Raw genomic sequence first — 22,834 nt, forward strand, 5'->3', positions numbered from 1 at the left:
TTAAATTTTCATAAGGATGTTTTTAATGTGTTTCGAAGTTTAAAAAAGCATTTTGAACGTGATGCAAAATTAAGTTTCCCCAAGTATTTTCAATATATTCCAAATGCCTTCTTGAAGATATTTAAAAGAAAAATAAATAAATAAAAAACAAAATCATATATGTTTGTCAACGAAGATATTTAAAGTGGCATTACTCTTTCCGAGTCCCACCAGCAATTCGTTTTATGATGTTAGGTAAGACAGGGCAGATGGCTGGATTGAAGCAGTTGTTAATAAATTTAGAACCATTAATGCCTTCTTGTTCTTTTGGAAATGTTCTTTTGGCCAAAAGAGAATGCAAATGCAACACAAGAGTACAAAATTGAGCTGCACAAAATACAATTGTTTATAGATGGGTTGGTAGAATCAACGGTGGCGCTCGTGCCACCTACCGCAAGACTAGTCAAAGGCAACCAAATTGACTGCAAAGTAAGCATTATCAACATGCTTAACCCATTTCATTTCTTGGATAAAGTTACTATTGTTACACCATCTAAATGTCACTGTTCAAATGAAAAATATAATTAAGGAATATTATTTGTTTGTGCTGTGACATGCCATGGTAAGATGAGAAACAAAAGAGATTCACTAATCTAACTAAGGGGGCTTGATGTGATGAGTTTAGGTAGTGGCCACCCTCAACAAATTATAGAAAGTTAGCAATTGGTAAACTCACTGGTGCATCAACTTTCTCCTACCTACCCCCTAATACTCGGCCTTGTCAAGAAGAGGGGATTTAATAAATAGCCTTATTTGACATCTCTACCTCACCCTTTATCAAAAGCTCTCTCCATATTTGTTCACTTACCCCTCTTCTTCCCGTTTCTATCTCCATCTTCATCAAACATAACTAGTAAGATCTCTCTCTATCCCCTTCTCAATCCAATGAGTTGCTAACGGTTCTTTATGATTTAGGTGCTTCGTTATATGATTATATCTAAGAGATATTGTTTATGTGAATTTAATTTCAGTGGCTACTGAAGAGGTATTTATTGATGAAATTTCTTATCCTTCCAAGATCACTACTACCAAGCCCCTATCTCTGTTGGGTAAAGGTAAGTTGCTTATATCCTCTATTTATGTTCCTACCCTGTTATTACAAAGTGTTTTTCTTATTTTGACTCTCAAGATGGGATAAAGTCTAGATTTTTTGATATTCATATGAGCTAATGTTTCGATCCAAGTTTAAAATTGAAACGTGAGGAAGCAAGGGATCTAGATCATTGACTTCAAATTTTTTTTCCACACCAATATAACTGTTGGAGTATTTGCTATGCTTTGATTCATTTATGAGTAGCAAGTAGACACAACTTGATTTCCTTGTTTGATCAGGAATCACCGACATGGAGATCCACTTTATCCATGTGAAATTCTATTCAATTGGGGTTTATTTGGACACTGAAGTAGTAAGCCACTTGCAGCAGTTTAAAGGAAAATCTGCAAAGGAGCTGGAAGAGAATGATGAGTTCTTCGATGCTCTCATTTCTGGTAAGTTGTGATCTATAGTAATCCCAAAGTTCTGTCAAATATATCTTTTAATAAGAGCCCATCTATTTATTAATTGGTATAAATGGAATATTAATGTAGTTTAATAAGTATGTATTGTCAGCAATCAGCATAAATACTTTTACAATCAATAAAAATTATCCGTTATATGAGATAATTATGATTGAAGTCAATAAACTTATTATACATGACAGAATGAGATGTTGAATGATAGTGTGAAAATCATTCAACCGTTGGTGCATATATTATTTATTCATTAGGACATACTACTAAGTAGTGAATGACCAATGTATATATGCACAGCTCCGGTGGAGAAGTTTATTAGACTTGTGGTGATCAAAGAGATCAAGGGTGCACAATATGGGGTTCAGATTGAGAGTTCTGTGAGGGATAGGTTGGCAGCTGAAGACAAATATGAGGATGAAGAAGAAGAAGCTTTGGAAAAAGTTGTTGAGTTTTTCCAATCTAAGTACTTCAAGAAACATTCAGCGATCACATACCATTTCCCAGCAAATTCTGCCACTGCTGAGGTAAAGTAGCAGCATGGATTATTGCTGATATTGGAGTCAGCTTTAGCAAATGACTTGATTGTTTATTATTGTGTTTGTTGTACAGATTGTGGTCACTTTGGAGGGGAAAGAAGACTCAAAGTATGTGATAGAGAATGCCAATGTGGTAGAGGCCATCAAGAAATGGTACCTTGGTGGATCAAGGGCAGTGTCTTCCACAACCATTAATTCTCTTGCTAGCACTCTCTCCGTGGAGTTGTCCAAGTGAACATAACTTTGCATTGTGTAATCTTGGGGTTTTGTGTTGTGTTGCAAAGATGTAGTAATTGGGATTTTCTCCACGCAATGTTTGCGGATTTCTGCTTTTCGACTTTTTGGAATAATGTTAATCTTGTAACTTGCCAAATCCTTGAATGCTCTATGTATGGTTATTCTTCATATTGTTAGAAATCACTTAATCATAAGAGTTAATCATCGGTATATTGCAAGTTTGAGTTTTTAATTTTGAAGCTGATCACGTTTTTTGTCGTAATTTTTGTTTACACATAAATCGTTTTAACTTTTATATTAAAATTAGTATTTTAATCAAAATTAATATTTATTATATATACACTATTATTTTACCTTTATGGTTGAACTTCTTTATGAAGAATAATGTTGATGCTCTTTTAGTGATTCCAAACAACAGAGTATTAAAATTAAGTACCTACACCAATAAATTCTAACGATATAGTTAATAGGAGGATCATATAGTTCTAATATTTATTAACCACTAAAAGCGTTAAGGCCCAGAACCCATCTCTTATTCCAAGTGTAGCCCAAATTGTGATCTATCTTATTTGAACTCTAAGTTATGTTTGATAAAAAAGAAAGAAATAAGTGAGAAATAGAGGATTGAAAAATATGAGTGAAAATAAAAAAGAAATAAAGTGAAAATTTAGTTTGGTTGAGGAGAAATATTAAGAAATAAGTGAGAAATAATGTATATATTAAAAAAAGAGAGAAAAAAGAGTGAAGTTCATTACCTTTTAATTTTTCACCTTCTTATTTATTATTAGCTAAATATCTCAACTTATTTTCACTATCATATTTTTATTCGCTCCTTCCTATTTTTCACTCATTTCGTTTTAACCAAACAAGAGTTTACATGGAGGTTGAATTATAATTACTCATGAATCATGATCATAGAATTCATGTTGATGTCCTTCTAAATAGTGCAACTTTAATGTAAGATAAATCTTCTCGAACATTATAAAGAAAATAGGTTGAACTTCAAATATGAGAAGGATTTTATCTTATGGTATTTAATTAAGCTTTGGAATAAGGCAATATTTTGAGATATGTTAGAAGTAGTTTTGGTTTTTGATTTAAAAAGTAAATAATTATGATTTTTCATTATTACAAATCACAATTGAGGTGAACTACCACTTTGATTCTTAAAAGTATGTGATGCTACCAAGGAGAAAAGTTACTAAAAAAATCATTGAATTTGTATTTTGTCAATAGTGAATGCTAGTAATATTATGTCATGTTCTCCCATCACATAACATTCACATTAGTAATGAGGAGGAATTTGTTTATTTCAGGAGTAAATCTACCTAAACTTACTTTATTTAATAATTCATGTTTTACATAAAAATTCAACAATCTAACTATTAAATTTAAAATTCTTAATGTATAGGTCAAGTCTGCAAATTTTAAAAATTTAAAAACCATTTGATATTTCATTTTGTTAATTCAGATTCATGGATAATCAAAAAATCATTGTATACGTTAATCTAAATTAATGAAACAAAATATCAAATAGTATTCAAATTTGTTAAAAATTTATTAACTTGACTTGCGTATTAAAAAATTTAAATTCAATGATAAGATCGTTAAAATTTAATATAAAACATAAGTTATTGAATGAAATATACATAGATAGACTTACTCTTACAATAAAAGGATCTCTCCTCCATTAGTAATAATTAATATGAAAATTTCAAGGACTAAAATAACTATGATATTGTTTTATCTTTTTCTTTTTGCATCCATAAGCAAAGATTAAAATGAAACATTCATATATCAAAATAATTTTTTTATATTTCTTCGTAAGATCCCGATTTCCACTTAGTAAACTATTTCTCCTCACCTCTATTCCACTTCAAAAACTCAACTTCCTGACACATCTTAAAGTAAAGAAAAATGTTACCCTTATGTAAGGAGGAAGAGTATGGTACATCACACATTATGTACAAACTGTTAATATGTTAGTTCTTATTCAATCATCTAAAGTTCCATATCCAAATCGAAAACATGGGGTCATGGAGCATTCATTTTCAACTCTGAGACGCTCCTTTCTTCAGGGTCAATCTTGCATTTGTATAAAAAAAAAAGAAAAAAAAAAGAGAGAAAGTGTTTCAGTCTCAATCTTGCACTCAACTTTACATGTGCATACAAATGTTACCTTTGGGTGCAACCTGTCTTCGTCATGTAAATAGTTGACCTGTTTAATGCATTTGTACAAGTGCACAGGCTAATGATATATATACCTCATTTTTTTTTTAAGTACACCTCCCTTATTTTTTAAAATATTTATATATTTTTATTTTATTTTTAATTTTATATTTCTAACTTTCAATTTATTATTTTTTCTTTTCACACACCTCTTTCCTTCTCTTTTCCAGTTTTCACATGCACTATTTTATCTTTATCTAATTCCTCACATATTTTAGTGGGTACTTTTAGTTCTCTCGATTTTTATATTACTCTCTTATTTTGTCACCTCTTTCACTTTTTCACATGCACTCAAATCATAAAATTGGTAGGCGACAACATTGTAGATACGTGTAGCTCCCTCAACAGTTTCTATCAAACTAGATACATATTTTTTCTTCCAACACTTCCTTTCCTTTCACCCCTCCAAAAACCTTAACATTAAGTTTAGTGTTATGAAAAAATACATTTTCACTATTATAGAGTACTATGCGAATAGTAAAATTAGTGAGAAAATTGAAAGAGGAAGGGAAAAAGAATAATGTAAAACTAAAAGAATTAAAATTACCTACCAAAATAGGTGGGATTGAAGAAAAATTAAGGGGGTGCATATGAAAATAAGAGAAAGAGGTATGTAAAAAAAGTGTTAAATTAAATGTTAGGAGTATAAAATTAAAAATAATTAAAAATAATAAAAATGAAAATATTTTAAGAATTTGATTATTTTTTTAAAAAGGGTGTGTACTTATAAAAAAAAAAAGAAAAAAAAAGAAGTGTATATATCATGATCCATGTGCAAATTGTGTGCTTAGTGGACCAAAACGGTTAATCCAGAAGTAGGCCATAGGACCCTGTTTCCCAACTTAAGCCCAAATGCTAAGAAGGAAAGGAAAGCTAGCAAAAAAGGAATAAAAAAACCGGATACCCCCATTATCTTCAAATTGAATGAAAAATAATATACTAAAAAGAAAAGGCTTGTTATCTAGTGCCCTTAAAACATTGATATATTAAAATTATATGATAGAGAGTGTTGTTACACTTTTCAATAAATAAATAAATAAACTATTTTTGATTCCTTGACCTGTGTTCCAAGGTATTAATTAACATTTTCCCAAAAACAATAACACTCATTATCAAACAGGTATGTGAGGAGGGGAAAGATGATGGTGAATGGTCCATCTTTGAATAATGCCTGAAAAAAAAATGTCAATTTCAAGCTGTAGAGTATCTCAATTCCCATTGATTGGTTGAAATCCATGGGTAGTGCTGAAATGAATTTTTATTTTCAAAATGTGGGCCTAAGAAGCCCACGAAGGATATTAGAAGAGATGAAGAAAGAGAGATTGGGATTCCATTCTGTGAACAGAAGAAAAATCATGATTATTTGTTGTTATATATGCTCTTGTACTCAAATTGCCCTTCAAATCAAACAGGGAAAGAAAAAAAAGGCTAAATAAATGGGCAAAATTGGTCTCCCTTATCTAACGACTAACTTAGCCAATGGTTCTCTTTTCTTCACATTTGCTTTCCACTCATCGGATTTCTGTAGGTAAAATGTTCACACGTCATGTTGTATAATAAAACCGATAAGGATTTTAATGTTGAAGTAGACCATAGGTTAATTAATTAAACCCATGTAGCCATGTAGGCATTATGAAGTGGAGAGTAATTCCTCCCATACAAACTATTTTTATAATATTGAATTATGCTCAAATTTAAACTTTTTAAAAATGGTATCAAAGTTTCATAAATAATTGTTGAGCTTATTAGGCTACAACCACTCAAATTCTTATCAATGTGTGAGGGGTGTGTTTGGTAGTGAGCCAAACCAGTTCTTGAGTTACTTACATCTCAGTTTGTGAGTTAAAAAAAATGTATACGTCTAAAATCGGTGTTTTACCATCTACTTATTGTGATAGACCTGATATTTCATTCTTTGTTCATAGTATAGAACCACCAAGGTTATCATAGGAGCCTCTACTCTAAACATGCTCAAGGTGAACCTTTTCTATTTATTTTCAAATTACTAACCTTGAAATCACACAAATTAAGACCAGAGAAATTGACCGCAATATGTCCCCTACTCAACTCATCAAGTGATACGATACTTGTCATCAATCTCTAGTGGATACTAAAGAAGATTTACCTATGGGAATTGGGATAAATGCCCAAGTCTTTCAGCCTCTAAGTGGTGGATTAAAATGAGAGAGAATTTAAATAAAGCTTCGGTTGATTGACAAGAGTACTATAAAAGAATAAAGATAGGTTTTCAAAATTTCAATTGTATTGCTGGTATCACCATGACAATATTTGGGTTTCTTGAATCCCGATTCATGAAATGGATGTTGTACTTCAAAGAATGTTGGCGTATGGAAGCTTGACTAAATAAGTAAAGTGGAATGAAAAGAGATGTTTTCTCTTTATGCCTTGTGATCTGCATTAAAATGGACAGAAGACAAATTTTGAACTTTTTTAAAATATCAGATGTAAAGTAACTTCGAAATGTGTAGCAACTGTCTGTCTATGCAAACACTTTGAATAATAATTGACTAGAGAGTCTGGCACATGTCTTCCACGTGGAAAGATAGTAATTTTTAAAGAAGTTCTCGCTTCTGCTTTTATGCTTGTTGCTTATTGACAAGTTTCTGATTAGATTTGGAATCAGATTTCGAGCTGTCTTTTTGAGGTGCTTATTCAGGGCTTGGTTTATATCTGTAATAATAATTAAGGTTGTTTCTCTGTACTAATTAAGGTTATTTCGATTGAAATATTTGGACCATGTGAATTTCCCATTATCAAAGAATATGCTACTCACATGGAAGGGGAAAAGAGCATCGGTGTTTGCTTTGACATGCAGAGCAATTGAGCAAATAAATGACCTTTCATGGGATGTCTGATTGATGGTCTTCTGATATTGATTGCCAAGTCACATGCCATTCGGATTCGGATAATCAGTTATAGATTTAGTTACCTCTGCAATCCAAATGCTCATCATGAACTAAATATATAATATATACTTACACATACACTAACTACTTCGTATACTTTTAAAACCCACTTGAGCTCAATTCAGATCATAAGTGTACCTGGTGTACAGGTAGGAGGGTTCGGCCACCACCTCATCGGCCGCCGAATGGTAGGACCAGGTAGCCGAACGTCAATCGGCCACCTGGATCGGCCTATCATCACTTGATATTCTTAATCAGAGATTAGGGGTTAATTAGTCGATTAAAGTGTATTACCTAATACAGTAAATATGTTGCAGGGCCCATCAGGTCCAGGGCCCATAAATGTCTCAGGTCAAAAGGTAACGTCATTGTTCATTAATTATCCTAGATATTCGAGCTTGTCCTGACTTGAGCGTTGGAATGCCTTTTGCAGGTACCAATCCCTTCACCAGCGCATTGGATCGGAGCTCTTGTTTGGCCTTTGGACTACTAGAAGACTTAGTGTGCCCATCAGACAGGTACAATAAAGAAAGGCTTTAGGCAAGTAATCAAGAAAAAAATAAAAATAAAAGAGGGGGGAGGGGATGGTTAATTACTCAAAAGTTTGAACTAGTAATTCTTGACAAGATATTTCTTCTCTTCTATTTTCTGTAGAGAATGCCCATCCAATTATCCAAGTTTTAACTTGTCATTCATCATATGCATCTTAATCTATTTACAAACAACCAGCATTCAAGATTTAAAATCCCTTTAGATTTAGATTTATAAGAGTTTTTTAAAGTAAAGAAACTCTTAAAAATACTTCAAATTTGTATCCACACAAACTCTTAAAACTATTTCGTATGTCAGGAAAACATGCAAAAACAAAGTGGCCTCGAAAACCATAATCCATACATGCACTATTCCGACACCAATATGAATATCAACCCAACATCTTCAATTCTTCATACATACATTAAAAAAAAAGTTTCAAATTCAAGGATAAAACCAACTAGTCTCCATTTATTCATCCATTCTTTCTCTGAATTCTGAGGGTGGAGGATTAAGTTTGCAATTAGCCAACCACTTCTACAGCCACATCCAAAGACTCATGTTGATGTCCTCCCAAGGCATTCCCAGCATGGTGACTAGTGCCTGCTGCTCCAGAAATAGTTGGCTGCTCAAGCAAAGATTGTCTGCAATTAGGACAAGATGAGTGTGAGAGGAGCCATGTATCTATGCACCTCACATGAAATCCATGGTTACATTTTGGCAACACTCTTACTTTCTCCCCATCCACGAACTCCCCTAGGCAAATTGGACAATCTGTGGCAGCAATTCCAACACTACCTGAACCATAAACAACTATAGGGATCTGATGCAACACACTCTTCTTTAGGCCTTTTGCCACCAAACGTGCTGCAGTTTCCTCTGGGGTCTCAAAAGCAAACCTTCGGCTACACCTTAGAGCACATCGCACAATTGAGTTCAGTCCCAAAGCACATATAAGTGCACAAAGCAACGCGGCCAAGATAATCACCATGTTGGTGTCAAAATTTGCCTCACCAGTGAAAGTCTCTCTTGTCCTATTCATGTTAGCTGGTGCAGGTGAGGTTGAATTTGTGTCAAGCAAAAAGCGGTGATGAAGAGCCATTATGTGTCAACCACTTCAAAAACGCCAACAATTGTAATAGGTGAACTACTGAACTAAGAATTCTTGTACCCTTTTGATACCAGCTGAAGAATCTACCAACTCAGAATTCTTGTACACCCTTTTGCTATCAGCTGAAGAATCTATATCTGCTGCTTGGAGAAATGAGCTTGGAAAATTTGAAGCAAAAGCTGTAGTACCATAAAGAGGTTTGAAGCATCTCTGGCTTGTCAAAACCTTGATTTTGGTCGATGTAACACTAGTTCTTGCACTGGAGTGTTGAGGACAGGAGAATTTTGATGATTGTCAGAGAAGTGTACTGAAGCAAGCAAGAAAGGTTTTGAATAATATATCTTCTTATCAAGAAGAAATAGAGAAGGACTTTAAACTTTTGAGTTATGGCAATATCTGTCAGGAATCCCACTAGATAAAGGCTCTCAAAGAAGCATCTCTTTGGTAATAAGGAAAAAGGGTGGTGAATACTGAATACTGAATACTTAATAGTATCTGAGACTTTGGAGGATGAAAATTGAAAAGCAACTCAATCTATGACACTCTCAAGACACTAATGGCATGTCCATTGAAATTCACATAGAGCAAAAGCCATGATGCAAGGCATGACTATGTAGGCCGAGGAAGATTTTGATTGGTCTTACCGGGGTTGTGAATTGTGATGTTTGCCTCCAACAGGAGTGGTTGGAGTTTTTCTTCATACTATTGAGAGCAAAAGCATATATAAAGAAGAAAAAAGTAAGAGACTGAAAATTTGTGACAGAAAAAGAAGGTATGGTTGATTGTTTGTGTATGATGTGTGGATATTATGGGAAGTGGTTTTGTCTTGTAGTGTTTAGGAGTTGCAGAAGCAACTGGGACAGAGATATTATGTAAGGAAATGAAAGCAAGACAGGGTGTTTGTTGTCCCCTTGCATTTGCATTTATTATAGCATGCAGTGAGGATGGTTGATTTTAATTTTAGAATCAGGAAAAGGCTGTTGAGAATTTTGATTATGGTACCTGATCCATCTTATTCAAAATTAGCATATTTATTCCAAGCACCAAATCCTTCTCCCACTCAAACATTTCTTTTAAGTTTAACCTATCTCTTCCCTTCGTTTCTTGTGTTTTCTCATCCAACGGCTATAGTTAGATTGAGATTTCAGATTTACAACTACTGCTAATCATGGCACCTCTGATTATCATTGTTACAGTGTATCACCCATGTAGGGTAAGCAAAATAAAGTAAAGATCATTCAAAATATGAAATGTGTTACATTATATATTTCTAAATTTAACATATATTACCAAAAATAGTTAGATTAAGCAGTTTGACAATTTTATTTTTTAATTAGGGACTAAAATATAAAAATCGTAATTGAAGTACCATTTTACTCGGTTATACTTCTTTATTAAATTAAAAAGATTAACATATATTTGTTATGAGAAAATTATTTATTACATTTCATATTTTAACTGAAAAATTTATAATACAATCATTAAAAACAAAGTTTAAGTAATTTTTTACCCGCTAGTGTGTAGGAATTTGAGAAAATCTTAATTTTGTATATTGTTTACCCTATTGTACAATTAAAATAATAGTTATTTTCACTTTTCCCATAATAAAGTTCTTAAATAAGTTCTATCTTACGCATCTAGTATATAATTAAGAAAATAAGAATAAATTATTTATTAAAAATAGTTCAAATGTTTAAAATAAAAATATGGAACATTTATTTTTAAGTATTCAATAATATGTATTTAATATTCATTTACGTACAAAACACACAGAATAACAAATATATTATTTAGTATAATTAGATTTAACCTAAATATCAGACAAACATTTTTGTCTTTCAAGTTATTGAATTATTGCTGATATTTAATATTATATATGTAGTTCAAATTATATTTTCTTTTAATCTCACGTAATTAATTTTATAATGTGATACACAAACGTGATTTTTAATTTGAACAATATACGTACAATTTGGTTTCACGCTTTATTTGACTAGTTTGAGTTGTTTTACATATAGAGGAGAGATACACTATAATTCATTATATAATGAATTGTAAATGAGATATTTAATATTCAAAATTATTTTTTATTTTTTATTTAATATTTTATTCAAAGAAAAATAAAATATTACAAACACCGAAAATTAATCTAATTTAAACTGCTTTACATTAAGTTAAATTTTAGTTTTAAGTCGAATCGATTGAATAATAAATTTTAAAAAAAAATTAAAATGATTGAATCAAATAATTTTTCACTTCAAAATTATTTGAATTAAATTCGTGAAAGTCTACTAATGAAGTATTATGTAATATATTATCAAATAATAAACTCAAATCTACATCGCATATATATATATATATATATATATATATATATATATATATATATATATATATATATATATATATATATAATGAAAAAAATTATATGGTTGATTAAACTTGTTTTTGATAAAACAAAGACCACCAAAAACATGCTTTCGATATTAATAAGTCATTAGTTAGTCTAAATAATATTAGATTTAATTTTTTAAGATTTGAATATTATATATGAAAAAACATAATTAAAAGAAAAAATCTTGCTAAAAATGATTAAATGAATTTTTTAATAAGGATTAATCATCAATTGATAAATACTTTATATAAATAATATTTTATCAAGTTGGTGTATTCTAGTTAAAAAATTAACTTTCTAATTAGTTTAATAATAGTCCAAAAATTCTAAAGACGTATCAGTTTGGCTTGCTATTTGTATTAGATAAAATTTTGATTAATTTTATATTTTTATCACAAAAATTCATATTAAATAACAATATATAAACCTTTTAAAAATTATATTATTTTTAAAAAAAATTATGCAATATATTCTAAATGGGGTCACTAAATATTGAAAATTTCTAATCTGAAAATTTCTTGACTAAAATAGGACGAGCTTAGAGTTTTATAACATTTGTCAACTTGTGTTTATGTGTAAATAGCAATTACAACACAGTACGCCATTAATTTATAGAAGTGTTTGATATTTCTGAGTATAGTTTTCTTTGGCATAATGAGATGCGTTAGTCCCAAAGGCAAGTTTGATGAGCAAAACAAAACAAATGTTACAAGATTAGGTGATAGTGAAAGAGGCCAACACATAGAAACTCCTTTGTCGTGTTTAATAAAAAGTAATTAAATAGATAATCACCATCTTTATGACATTGAGGAGCATGTCTAGGACAAATCTACAATGAAGTTTTAGTAGTTAGGTATTCATTCGAAGGGCACATGGGAGAGGTGTTGTGGCTCATATTTCTACGTCATGGGCCACAAGGCCCACTCCATGCAAAGGAAAAGGTTCACAATCGGATTCCTGATTATTCTCAGAGGTTGCCACATCTCCCTTCCATCATTGACTTTTCTCCATCAATGCCACCAATATATTCTCAAGCCTACTTTACTAAATTGTTAACTTCTCACGCCAAATTTTTGTGATTAATAATTTTCTATTGTTTTATATTAATATAATGGTCATGTAGTGATCCTATTGATTTAGTTGCATAATTGATCATCACCAGTGAAAAGGGGCATTGATATTTTAGATGGGAAGAATGTGAAAAGACAAGCGATAATTAGCCTAGTGTGGTCACTATCTAGGTGATGGATAAAGGTTGTGACTTGTGAGAGCCTACATGGTAAATATAGAAGGAATGGTTCAAGGCTTTAAGCCCATAATTGCCACCTGCAGTTACCCATTATGGTTGGGATGTGTTATTGTTAGAACTTGAAAGACACTTCTTTTACCCAACAAAAATCTCCTTCCCCATAATTTTTTCTTTCCAGCATAAACATTACGGAATGAGTAGATTCTCTTCTAATAAAACTTTCTCTGTATATATAATCGGATAATTAAATTTCTGTAAATATGTTTAAGAAAACCTATCATCTACTAAGAGTGTTGAAATTTTGTGTATTTTATCTATTGTTTGAACTTTAGAAAATCTTTCCCTTTTAGAGATACTGATTTTAAACATGTAATATGATGTGTAACAATTTAATGATATATTCAATATATTTGTATGTGTTAAAAAAATAATATAACAAAAATATACCACAATAAGAATGTTATTATTAAATTTAGTTACATCTTCTAAAATACCTCTTTATATATAATAGATTAAATTATATTTTTAGTTCGTTTTTATTGTTAAGATTCAATTTGATTTTATTATTTTTAAATTATTCAATTAAGTTCTTTAATGTTTAGAAAATATTCAATGTTATTCTTTTGTTAAGAATAAAAATAAATCACACCAGACTAAGTTTTAAATATATAATTGAATCTGTTCTATAAAATTAAAAGTTTTTATAGGTTTGGCATAGTCTATTAACATATTTAAAATGTTATTATTAAATTTAGTTACATATTCTAAAATGCCTCTTTGTATATAATAGATTAAATTATATTTTTATTTCATTTTTATTGTTAAGATTCAATTTGATTTCATTATTTTTAAATTATTCAATTAAGTCTTCTAATGTTTAAAAAATGTTCAATATTGTTCTTTTGATAAGAATGAAAATAGGTCAACAAATTTATATTAATGATATTAATTAGATCAATAAACTTAATTTTTAAAAAGTCAATAAATTTATTTTTAGATATGTTATTAAGAGTTATTTTTTAATTTACGTGATAAAATATAATTTATTTAATATTATTAAAATTTAAATTTTGAAATATAATTGTTAGAGAGACAATTTATGCACAATCATTTATGTTGGCTTACATTCATGTATAGGTCGTAAGTCTATAAATCTATAATGAGAAAGGATAATCCTATAAAAAACTCCTATATCTAATTTGATATATTCTAAATAATCGACTCATATTTTAACAAATTAAAATAGTTATGATAATAATTTATTAATTAAAAAATACTTATTATACATGAGATGATTTGAGGAGTATCGGGTACATATATAATGTCACAAAGACGAAATAGATAAAATTATTTTCTGTTAAAAGGACAATTCATGTATATTTATCTACATTGACGTACACTTGTATTATGATGAAAGAGAGTAATCTTATTCAAATAATATATGCATATTAATTTTTTTATTATATTATATAGATAAATAAGGTAATCTATCAAGACTAACAATTTTTTTTTTGTAAGTCTAAGTCTAGCATTTTTAAATAAATAGACTTTTTTAAAAGTGTAAACCTGACATTTTTATTAAACAGGTCAGGTCATGTCAGACTTCAAAGTGGTCAGGTCACATGTTCCTGTTTAAGGCCTAACCTATTTTTATCCCTACCTTCTGTCTAAATTGACACTTATAACGATAATAGAATAGAAGGATTACATTAAATTTTTTAAAAAATTAGATGCTCAAATTGAACCATTTAAAAATAATGAAACTAGATTGAACATTCAAAAATTATAAGAATCAAATTGAATAATAATTTATCTAACACATTTTTTGTCCAGAAAAAATTTAATTTAATTTTACCTATTTAATATTTTTGTTTACCTATTTTGTTAATTATTATTCACTTTGATTACTATATATTTAAAATATTTAATTTGATCTCACTAATTTTAAAATGTTCAAATTGATCCTCTAATTTTTAAAAAATGTTAAATGTTGTCCTTTAGTCAAATTTTATTAGCGTTGTTAGTGTCAATTTAGACAAAAGGACATCTTTGAACAATTTTTAAAGATTAAAGGACCAAATTAAAAACAAATTAACATAATGAGACTAAATTAAAATTTTAAAATAAATAGAGAGACTAAAAAATAAATTTAACCTATATAATATATTTTTTGTTTGAAACGTAACATATCGTCATACCAATTTATAACATAGATATCAAATGACATCAATCAAGTGAAACATACCAATGTTCAACAACTTATTCAATAATAGCATTCAAATGTTTATTCAATAATAGCATTCAAATGCTTATTCAATACTCTAACCATGCAATTTATAACATATCAATCATATATAGCATATCAATGTTCCTCACCATATCAATCATATAACATATATTATATATCAATCATATATAACATATCAATCATATAACACCTAGACCCAGAACGGCCCGTTCTGAAATCGGAACGGGCCGTTCTGGTTGCACTTTTGGTGTGTTAATTTTGCATCCGGAACGGCCCGTTCCAGGTGCAAAATTAACACAACAAAAGTGCAACCAGAACGGGCCGTTCTGGTTTCAGAACGGGCCGTTCCGGTTTCATTTTTTATATATATAAAATTAATAATTTTATAAAATATATATTATTAATTATATTTTAATTATGTTGTTATATCTAATAAAATAAATATATTAATATTTTTTTTATATTTTATTTTATTATGTTTATCTTATTAATTTTTATCATTTTATTCCTCTAATTTTAAATAAGTTGCAAAAAATTATAAAGTGATACTTAAATATTTATTCAAACAGAAAGAGAAAAAGAAAAAATTATTACTCTATTTATAAGACAATTGTATTTTATAAAAATAAGTAATTTTAAAATTTTTACTATAAAAAAATATTTTTCAAAATTATTATATTTTTTAATAAAATTAATAAAGAATATTAGTTTAATTTCATTTTTTATCCCTCAAGTATTACAATTGTGCAGTTTTGATCCACAAGATTTTAATTGGGTAATTTTAGTCCTTAAAGAATTGTAATTCGCGATTTTGGTCCTTCAATTTTTATTTGAACAATTTTAGTCCCTCGAATATCATAATAGTACGATTTTAGTTTCTCCCATTAAAAATTAATAATAAATATATATCATTTGATACATTAAAAAAATTATAATATATGATAATTTAAATAAGCAAACAATTATATAGTTTTAAAACATTATATATATATATATATATTAAAATTTTAAAATTATTAAATTTTTCATGAGAAAGACTAAAATTGCACAATTATGATATTTGAGAGATTAAAATTGTTCAATTAAAAATTGTGAGACTAAAATTACACAACTGAAAATTTTTAAGGATTGAAATTACTCAATTAAAATCTTAGGGATCAAAATTGCATAATTATAATACTTGAGCGATCAAAAACACAATTAAGCAAAAAATATTTTATTCTTAGTTTTGGAACGGCCCATTCTGAAACCAGAACGGTCCGTTCTGAAACCAGAACGGCCCGTTCTGCTGCACTGGTGGTGTGTTAATTTTCGCATCTGGAACGGCCCGTTTCAGTTGCAAAATTAACACACGAAGAGTGCAACCAGAACGGCTCGTTCTAGTTTCAGAACGGGCCGTTCTGGGTCCAGGTGTTTTCAAAAAAAATGTCATCCACGTGGCATCCAGGTATGCATCTACGTGGCATCCACATGCCCAAAAGTTAACTCTGTTTAAATAATTTGGACGGAAGTCCCACATTGAAACCAATTAATTAATTTGGGACTAAATTGAAACTAATTAATTAATTTGGGACCAAATTGAGATCAAAAATAAAAGTGAGACTACATTGAAACAAAAAAAAATTATAAGGGACCAAAATAGGGTTTTAGACTTTTACTATGTAAACAAGTAAGGATAGAAGAACTGATTAAGTTTTTTTTTTTTTTTTTTTCATATTAGGTATGATTTAGGACCAAATTCATTAATATGTTGCTTAAATGAATTGACTAAAATGTAATATAATTGAATTGAATCGGATATATGTGGTATAAAAGTGGATTTGATCGAAACGATTAAGAGCATGCATTTGCAATGTGAATGAGATAAATAAAAGAAAGTGTAACGGAAACAAGAAAAATAGGTGAAATAAACAAAGCAGCAAGCAATAAGCATAGAAGCTGTTCCTGATTGATTGATTTTATAGGAGTAAGCCAAAACGACGCCGTTGGGGTTCCCCTTATATAGGCAGAGACAGAGAGCGCGGCAGGGGAGGGAAACGGAGCAGCAGTGACCGGTTCAAAGGCATCGCATCGCATCGCAACCCGCTCAGCCGGTCACAGCAGAATGTCCTTCCCTCACCACCGTCGATCCCAATCGGAGCTGCATTTCCGGATCTCCGACGACTTCGACCTCGAGATCGATCTCTCTCCGCCGCATTTCCAAGATCCCACTCCGCTCTGCCAATCCCCATCCAAACCCCAATCTCCGCCGCCCGACCCCGCCCACCGCCGGAGCAACTCCGCCGACGCCTCCTCCTCCTCCTTGCTCGAAGGCATCGAGGCCAAGAAGGCCTTGTCCCCCGACAAGCTCGCTCAATTGTGGACCGTTGATCCCAAACGAGCCAAGAGGTTCCGTTATCGTTCCTTCCTTCGTTGCGCTTTCTAATTTTCAAATATTGCGATATTCTTCACTGAAGAAGGTTTCATGTTTCAGTTTCATGTTTCATGAATCTTTCGTGCATGCCATGTGATGCAGGATTCTGGCTAACCGCCAATCCGCCGCGCGCTCTAAAGAGAGGAAGGCGTGTTACGTTTCGGAGCTTGAGAGAAAATTTCAGTCTCTTCAAACGGAAGCAACCGCTCTCTCTGCTCAATTAAGTCTTTTCCAGGTTCTTACTCGAATTTTAAATCTGCATTGCTTCATTCATAAGTAACCGCGTGCAACAAATATTATTAGCTGCATTCTGTGTAATTTAGGGTGTGTTTTGGGGATACACTTAATCAAACTAGAATAGTTTTTTATTTTATTTTAATTTATATGTTCTGTAAGTGTAAAAAATGTTACACTCACATCCAATGGAATTTACTGTATTTCAGTGTCATCCTATTCATGAATATGATGTGACAACAAGATGAATTCTTACTGGATGTCTCTGGGAAAAAAAAATGCTTAATCAGCCTTTTGATCCTTATAGTTTTATGAACTTTACCTGATAGTGTCTGTAATTAATAACATTTTATTTTAGTACTTTTACATGTCTTCTTTATTTCATTTTTGTTCTTATGGTTTTATAGACTTTATCTTTTAGTTTTTATAGTAACTATTGAATACATAGGCTAAAGAGAAACAAAAATGACATGTATAAAGACTTAAATGGAATACTTTTAACTATAAGGACTTTAAGGGTAAGTAAACCTAAAAATTACACTGTCTGTGCCTATATAAGTTAAACAGTATTCAATAAGCTTTTATATCACGAGAGTTTATATCATGGATTTGAACATGAATAGAATATTATTTTGATAAACTAAACCAAGAAGCATATTGAAATTAGAAAGTAGTTACGAGGGTCATAAAATATATATTTCCATGAGCTCAAATAAGCTTCCCATAAGCTTTTCAAAATGTTCCCTTAGTTGTTTCTAGTGATACATGTATTCTTTTCAGTTGTCATCGTGTTTTGTTGCTGGAGTTTATAGTATTTTTAGGACGTAATTGTTGTTAATTTGTTATGCATAGTAGAATGACTTACATGTTTGCATGCGAAGTGTGTTTTATACAGAGGAACTCTCGTATCACGTGATTAATATGTAATGCTTGAAAAGTCAGACTCCCTTGCCTTAAAGTCAGGGAGGGAGAATCAATGCAAATGATTACTGATAACTGTGTCACGAGAAATGCTAGTGACGCACTCTCTCATACACTCTTGGGTGAAATTCTGGAGGGACCCATTAAATGTTGAAAAGAGCGTGCACTAAGCATTCTTCTTGTGTTATTTATTATTCCAGTATCCTACATTTAGTTACATACACATCACATCATTCACATCTACATGGTAGCTAGCTGGTCACACCTTGTTTTATTGCCTCGTGCAGGAATTTGATTGCCTGTACTCTAAATACGAACTACATGTGATGCAGTTTGTATTTGGACAGTTTAGATTTAATCAAATACACTTCAGATTATTTATAGATGTAAAATAAAATAATTTGGATGGATGAGATCATCTCTAGTTTTTAAAAACTGTAGACGATCTTGATCCCTTTACACATGTGTCAGTTGATGTGTTAGCTTGGAATGTTCACCAAGCATTATTATGTGAATGTATGTGTATGAGGATTGCTAGCAAGTTTAGACTCTTTTTGACACTAATATTGGGTGAAATCTCACATGGGTAAAGAGTATGTTGCCAATATTTCTTATATATTTAAGGTACCTTTTCTTTCTTTTTTTGTCTAATTGAAACACAGCTTTTAGATGTCTGCCCTGCATCATTCTCTCTGCGATGTGTTGGTCATGTAATATGACATGATCCAATTCCTGTTGGATTTGCTTGCTTTAAAGTTTGAATAGGCTGCCTTGTCAATGTCAGGAATAGTAACCTCCCCATTTTTTTTTTTTGGTGATTTTTTCTTTGGCTATTGGTTTGCTTTTTATTCTTGTAGCGAATTTGTTCTTCTTTAAATGAGGATGCTTTTGTTTCTTATATTGCACTTTATTTCCAATTCATTAAATTCCTTTTAGGTAATGACGGGCTTTCATATTATGCTACCTGAGACATATTCTTTCTGAGACTTTTTTCAGAGAGATACATCTGGTCTGACTACTGAAAATACGGAGTTGAAGCTTCGGTTACAAGCCATGGAACAGCAAGCTAAGCTATGTGATGGTACGTTTCAACCATAGAAAATTTGCAGATTTTAATATCCATGTTTCCCACTTGTTACTAGCTACTCGCTATACATGTTTTTCTTTGACATTAGCTACACATATCCTAATTATCTTTGACATCAGTTACATATATCCTAAGAATTTTTGCTGCTGGTTTTTTGCAACAGAAGGAGTGGAGTTATTACTTCCAGAGAAGTTGTTGGAAATTGTTTTAAACTTTTTATGCTTTTCTATATGTCATTTTAGAATTGTTAGACTGCCTCGTTCCAGAAAACGAATTGGGCCTCCTTGCCATCAACAACCTACTAGTAGTGGTTCTGTTATGTTTAACTTTCAGCTAATATATTTTATTTTCAAGTCATTTCCATGACTTTATCCCACCTGTCTTAAAAATTTATTAAATTCACAGCTCTAAATGAAGCACTGAAGAAAGAAGTTGATAGGCTCAGGTTTGCAACTGGAGAGATGGCAATGCATACTGATAGTTATGGTTTGGGAATGCATCAACTTGCATATAATCAACCTTCGTTATTCTCACACCAGTCACAACATAGGCAGAGCGAACATCAAGCCATGCAAATGCCGCAGTTTCATTCACTATCATCCAATGTGCCTACTTCCCATGAGTCTCTGTTTGATCTAGACATTCAATTGTCAGAAATGTTGTCGAGTGATTCTATCGGCCAATTTCAGGGACTGGACATAGGCAACGGGGTTTCTCATGTTCCGGTGCCAGATTGTTCCTCCATTTCTGTTAATAAAATCAACAATCCCTTTTGATGCAAATTTGACTGACCAACATGTCACCAGCCTTTTTATTGGAGTGTTCATAGTCTGACATGAGTGAGACCTAAAGGTATTGATTTTTTGTTTTTCTATTCAATTCTTTATTTGATCAAGTGCATGTTTGGATTAGTTTATCTGGAAAAAATAATCGCTTATTTTTTGCAGTTTTCTTTTAAGAAAAAAAGTTATTATTTCCCGAACAATAAATTTCAGTGTCCCCCCCTCCCCCGGTTAGGCTTTTAAATTAATTTATGGAGTTCAGAATGCGATTGAGGTTTCTTCAAGTTGTATAATCCATTCTGGTCCTTTTTTCACATTATTTTGTTACTGGGAGAATCTGTACTTAATTGCACCTTCCATGCAAACTTCTCAGTTTGTGTACATATTTTTGCACTTGGCACAGACTAGCAGTTGTTTGTGACAGTTCTAATTCTACCATCTTGCTTAAAGAATCATTTGTCATCAATTTTAATTGAAACTATTCATACATATGGACATTGGTATGGCATGGATGGACCATCATGTTTATATTTTTTGTGGAAACAAAGGTTAGACATGTTTTATTGGTTTCCTCTCCGGTCAATTTAAAGAAGCCACTTGAATGGGGGCCTCAAATGTCCACATACTTTACTGGTTTGGTATCGTGTTAGGCGAGAAATTAATGGCAAGCGCTTCATGTTATCATGGTCCCTTTTAACTTTTCTATTGTCTTATCTGTTCGTTTTTCATTTTTATTTTTGCCTAGTCGGGTATTTTATGTGGCACGTTTGAAGACAAGATTGCACCAAGAGTTGTACAGCGTTAAAATTATTAACATTTTGAAAATTAGATTGCTTATTGAATCGGTGAAAATATTTATTTAGTTCATTAGTTATTTCTTCATAGTGGAATTATCCATAACTAGCGAGTAAAAGATACTTCATGCCTTTATGTGAATATACATGCGGTTAGTGAAGGTTGTGGGTGGTTATTATGAAATTCAAAGGAAAAACTAATATATCAAGACTTTTTTAACTTTTATCATTTATTATTGTACATTTTATAAAAAGCATTAAAAACTTAAAATTGTCTAAAATAAAGTGTACATAAAAATGAGGGATAGTCTATATATATATATATATATATATATATATATATATATATATATATATATATATATATAGGTATAGATTAAATATAAATTAATACAAAATGATCATAATGTATATTTTGTATCTATAATAATATATAAAGGTGATGCATCATTTTTGTGTATATAAATTTTAAAATATTTTTATCTTTTATTTATTACATTGATTGCACTAGGCTTGACAATCTAACTCATTCACGTGGGTATTCGCTCGAACTTGCCCCGATTTGGACGGGGAAAATCCGTGTTTGTCGGGTTCGGGTTTTTCTCGATTGATAAAATCGGGGGCGGGACGAAGATGTTAATACCTGCCCCATACCCATCCTTGTCCGCTTAATAATATAATTAAAAAATTATTTTTATATATATATAAATCAAAATTAGAAATATTTATATGAAAATTTATATTATTTTAATTTTCTTTTATTTTTTTAAAATTTGTTCATATTTATTTAAAAGAAAAAAAGAAAAAAAAAATAGGAGCGGGGCGGGACGGGGAAACTCAAACCCCGTCGAGGGTGGGGATGGGTACCCAGATTTTACCTCCGGCAGGTATCTGGGGCGGGAGCGGGGATGGTTTAAATTTGCAGGGGCAGGGGCGAAGAACGTAAAATTCACCCCGTCCCGCCCCGTTGCCATGCCTAGATTGCACAATTCCTTATTTTAGTGGAGAACAATTCAAAAATTGTACTTTATTAATTTAATAAAAATGATTTTTTTCAAAAAATAAATTGCATTACAATCGTTTTATAGTTTCCACATCTTATAATATTAGCAAGACACAAATTGTCTTTTCTCGCTAGTGATAAAAGAAAATCAATAATAAGTGGTTGAATAATTTGTAAACGAACTTTATATATTACATCCTTGTTGCTTGACATTGGGTCTTTAATTGACTTAGTTTCTCCTTTTTTTTTTGGGTAATGAAATGATAAAAAAAAAGGGTGGGAAATTACATCCTTAAAGATGGTAGCTTACAGGGATGATAAGATGAATTTGGTTCCTATGAGCACTTGGAAAAATACCTTCTTGGGTAAATACCTGTTTATATAAAAATGAATACGGAATGAGTATAGATCCGTAAAATTTAATGAGTGTGAGTGCGGGTATAGGTACTATGGTGCTCAATTATATATATATATATATATATATATATATATATATATATATATATATATATATATATATAAATTACTATAATAATATTGTTATTATTTTATATTTAAGATACAAGTTGAAATTATTAGAGTATTT

At 30.9% G+C, this 22,834-nt stretch overlaps 3 protein-coding genes across 4 annotated transcripts; 2 read left to right on the forward strand and 1 right to left on the reverse strand.

Annotated features, from left to right (window-relative positions):
• Positions 1 to 655: 655 nt before the first annotated feature.
• Positions 656 to 2,534, forward strand: CHIL (Chalcone-flavanone isomerase family protein). Its single transcript, XM_020373454.3, has 5 exons — positions 656 to 892; positions 1,011 to 1,094; positions 1,372 to 1,527; positions 1,849 to 2,075; positions 2,161 to 2,534. Coding segments are annotated over exons 1-5 (630 nt in total). The 5' UTR covers positions 656 to 891; the 3' UTR covers positions 2,323 to 2,534.
• Positions 2,535 to 8,288: 5,754 nt separating this feature from the next.
• Positions 8,289 to 9,989, reverse strand: LOC109810081 (RING-H2 finger protein ATL74). The gene has a single exon (XM_020373460.3). The coding sequence runs from the start codon at positions 9,111 to 9,113 to the stop codon at positions 8,535 to 8,537; it is 579 nt and encodes a 192-aa protein (XP_020229049.1). The 5' UTR covers positions 9,114 to 9,989; the 3' UTR covers positions 8,289 to 8,534.
• A 6,875-nt stretch (positions 9,990 to 16,864) lies between these two features.
• On the forward strand, positions 16,865 to 20,874 carry LOC109810052 (Basic-leucine zipper (bZIP) transcription factor family protein). 2 transcript variants are annotated; one of them, XM_020373417.3, is made up of 4 exons: positions 16,865 to 17,402; positions 17,530 to 17,662; positions 19,579 to 19,663; positions 19,833 to 20,042. In XM_020373417.3, exons 1-4 carry the CDS (start codon positions 17,119 to 17,121, stop codon positions 20,033 to 20,035), a joined length of 705 nt encoding a protein of 234 aa, XP_020229006.1. In that variant the 5' UTR covers positions 16,865 to 17,118; the 3' UTR covers positions 20,036 to 20,042. The 2 variants fall into 2 exon arrangements, with proteins under 2 accessions (XP_020229006.1, XP_020229005.1); XM_020373416.3 differs by lacking the exon at positions 19,833 to 20,042 and adding an exon at positions 20,075 to 20,874 and having other exon boundaries at positions 16,874 to 17,402.
• Positions 20,875 to 22,834: the final 1,960 nt, after the last annotated feature.

Source organism: Cajanus cajan, chromosome 6 (assembly GCF_000230855.2).
Source record: "Cajanus cajan strain Asha chromosome 6, NIPB_CcT2T_4, whole genome shotgun sequence".
In the NCBI taxonomy this organism is placed as follows: Eukaryota; Viridiplantae; Streptophyta; class Magnoliopsida; order Fabales; family Fabaceae; genus Cajanus; species Cajanus cajan.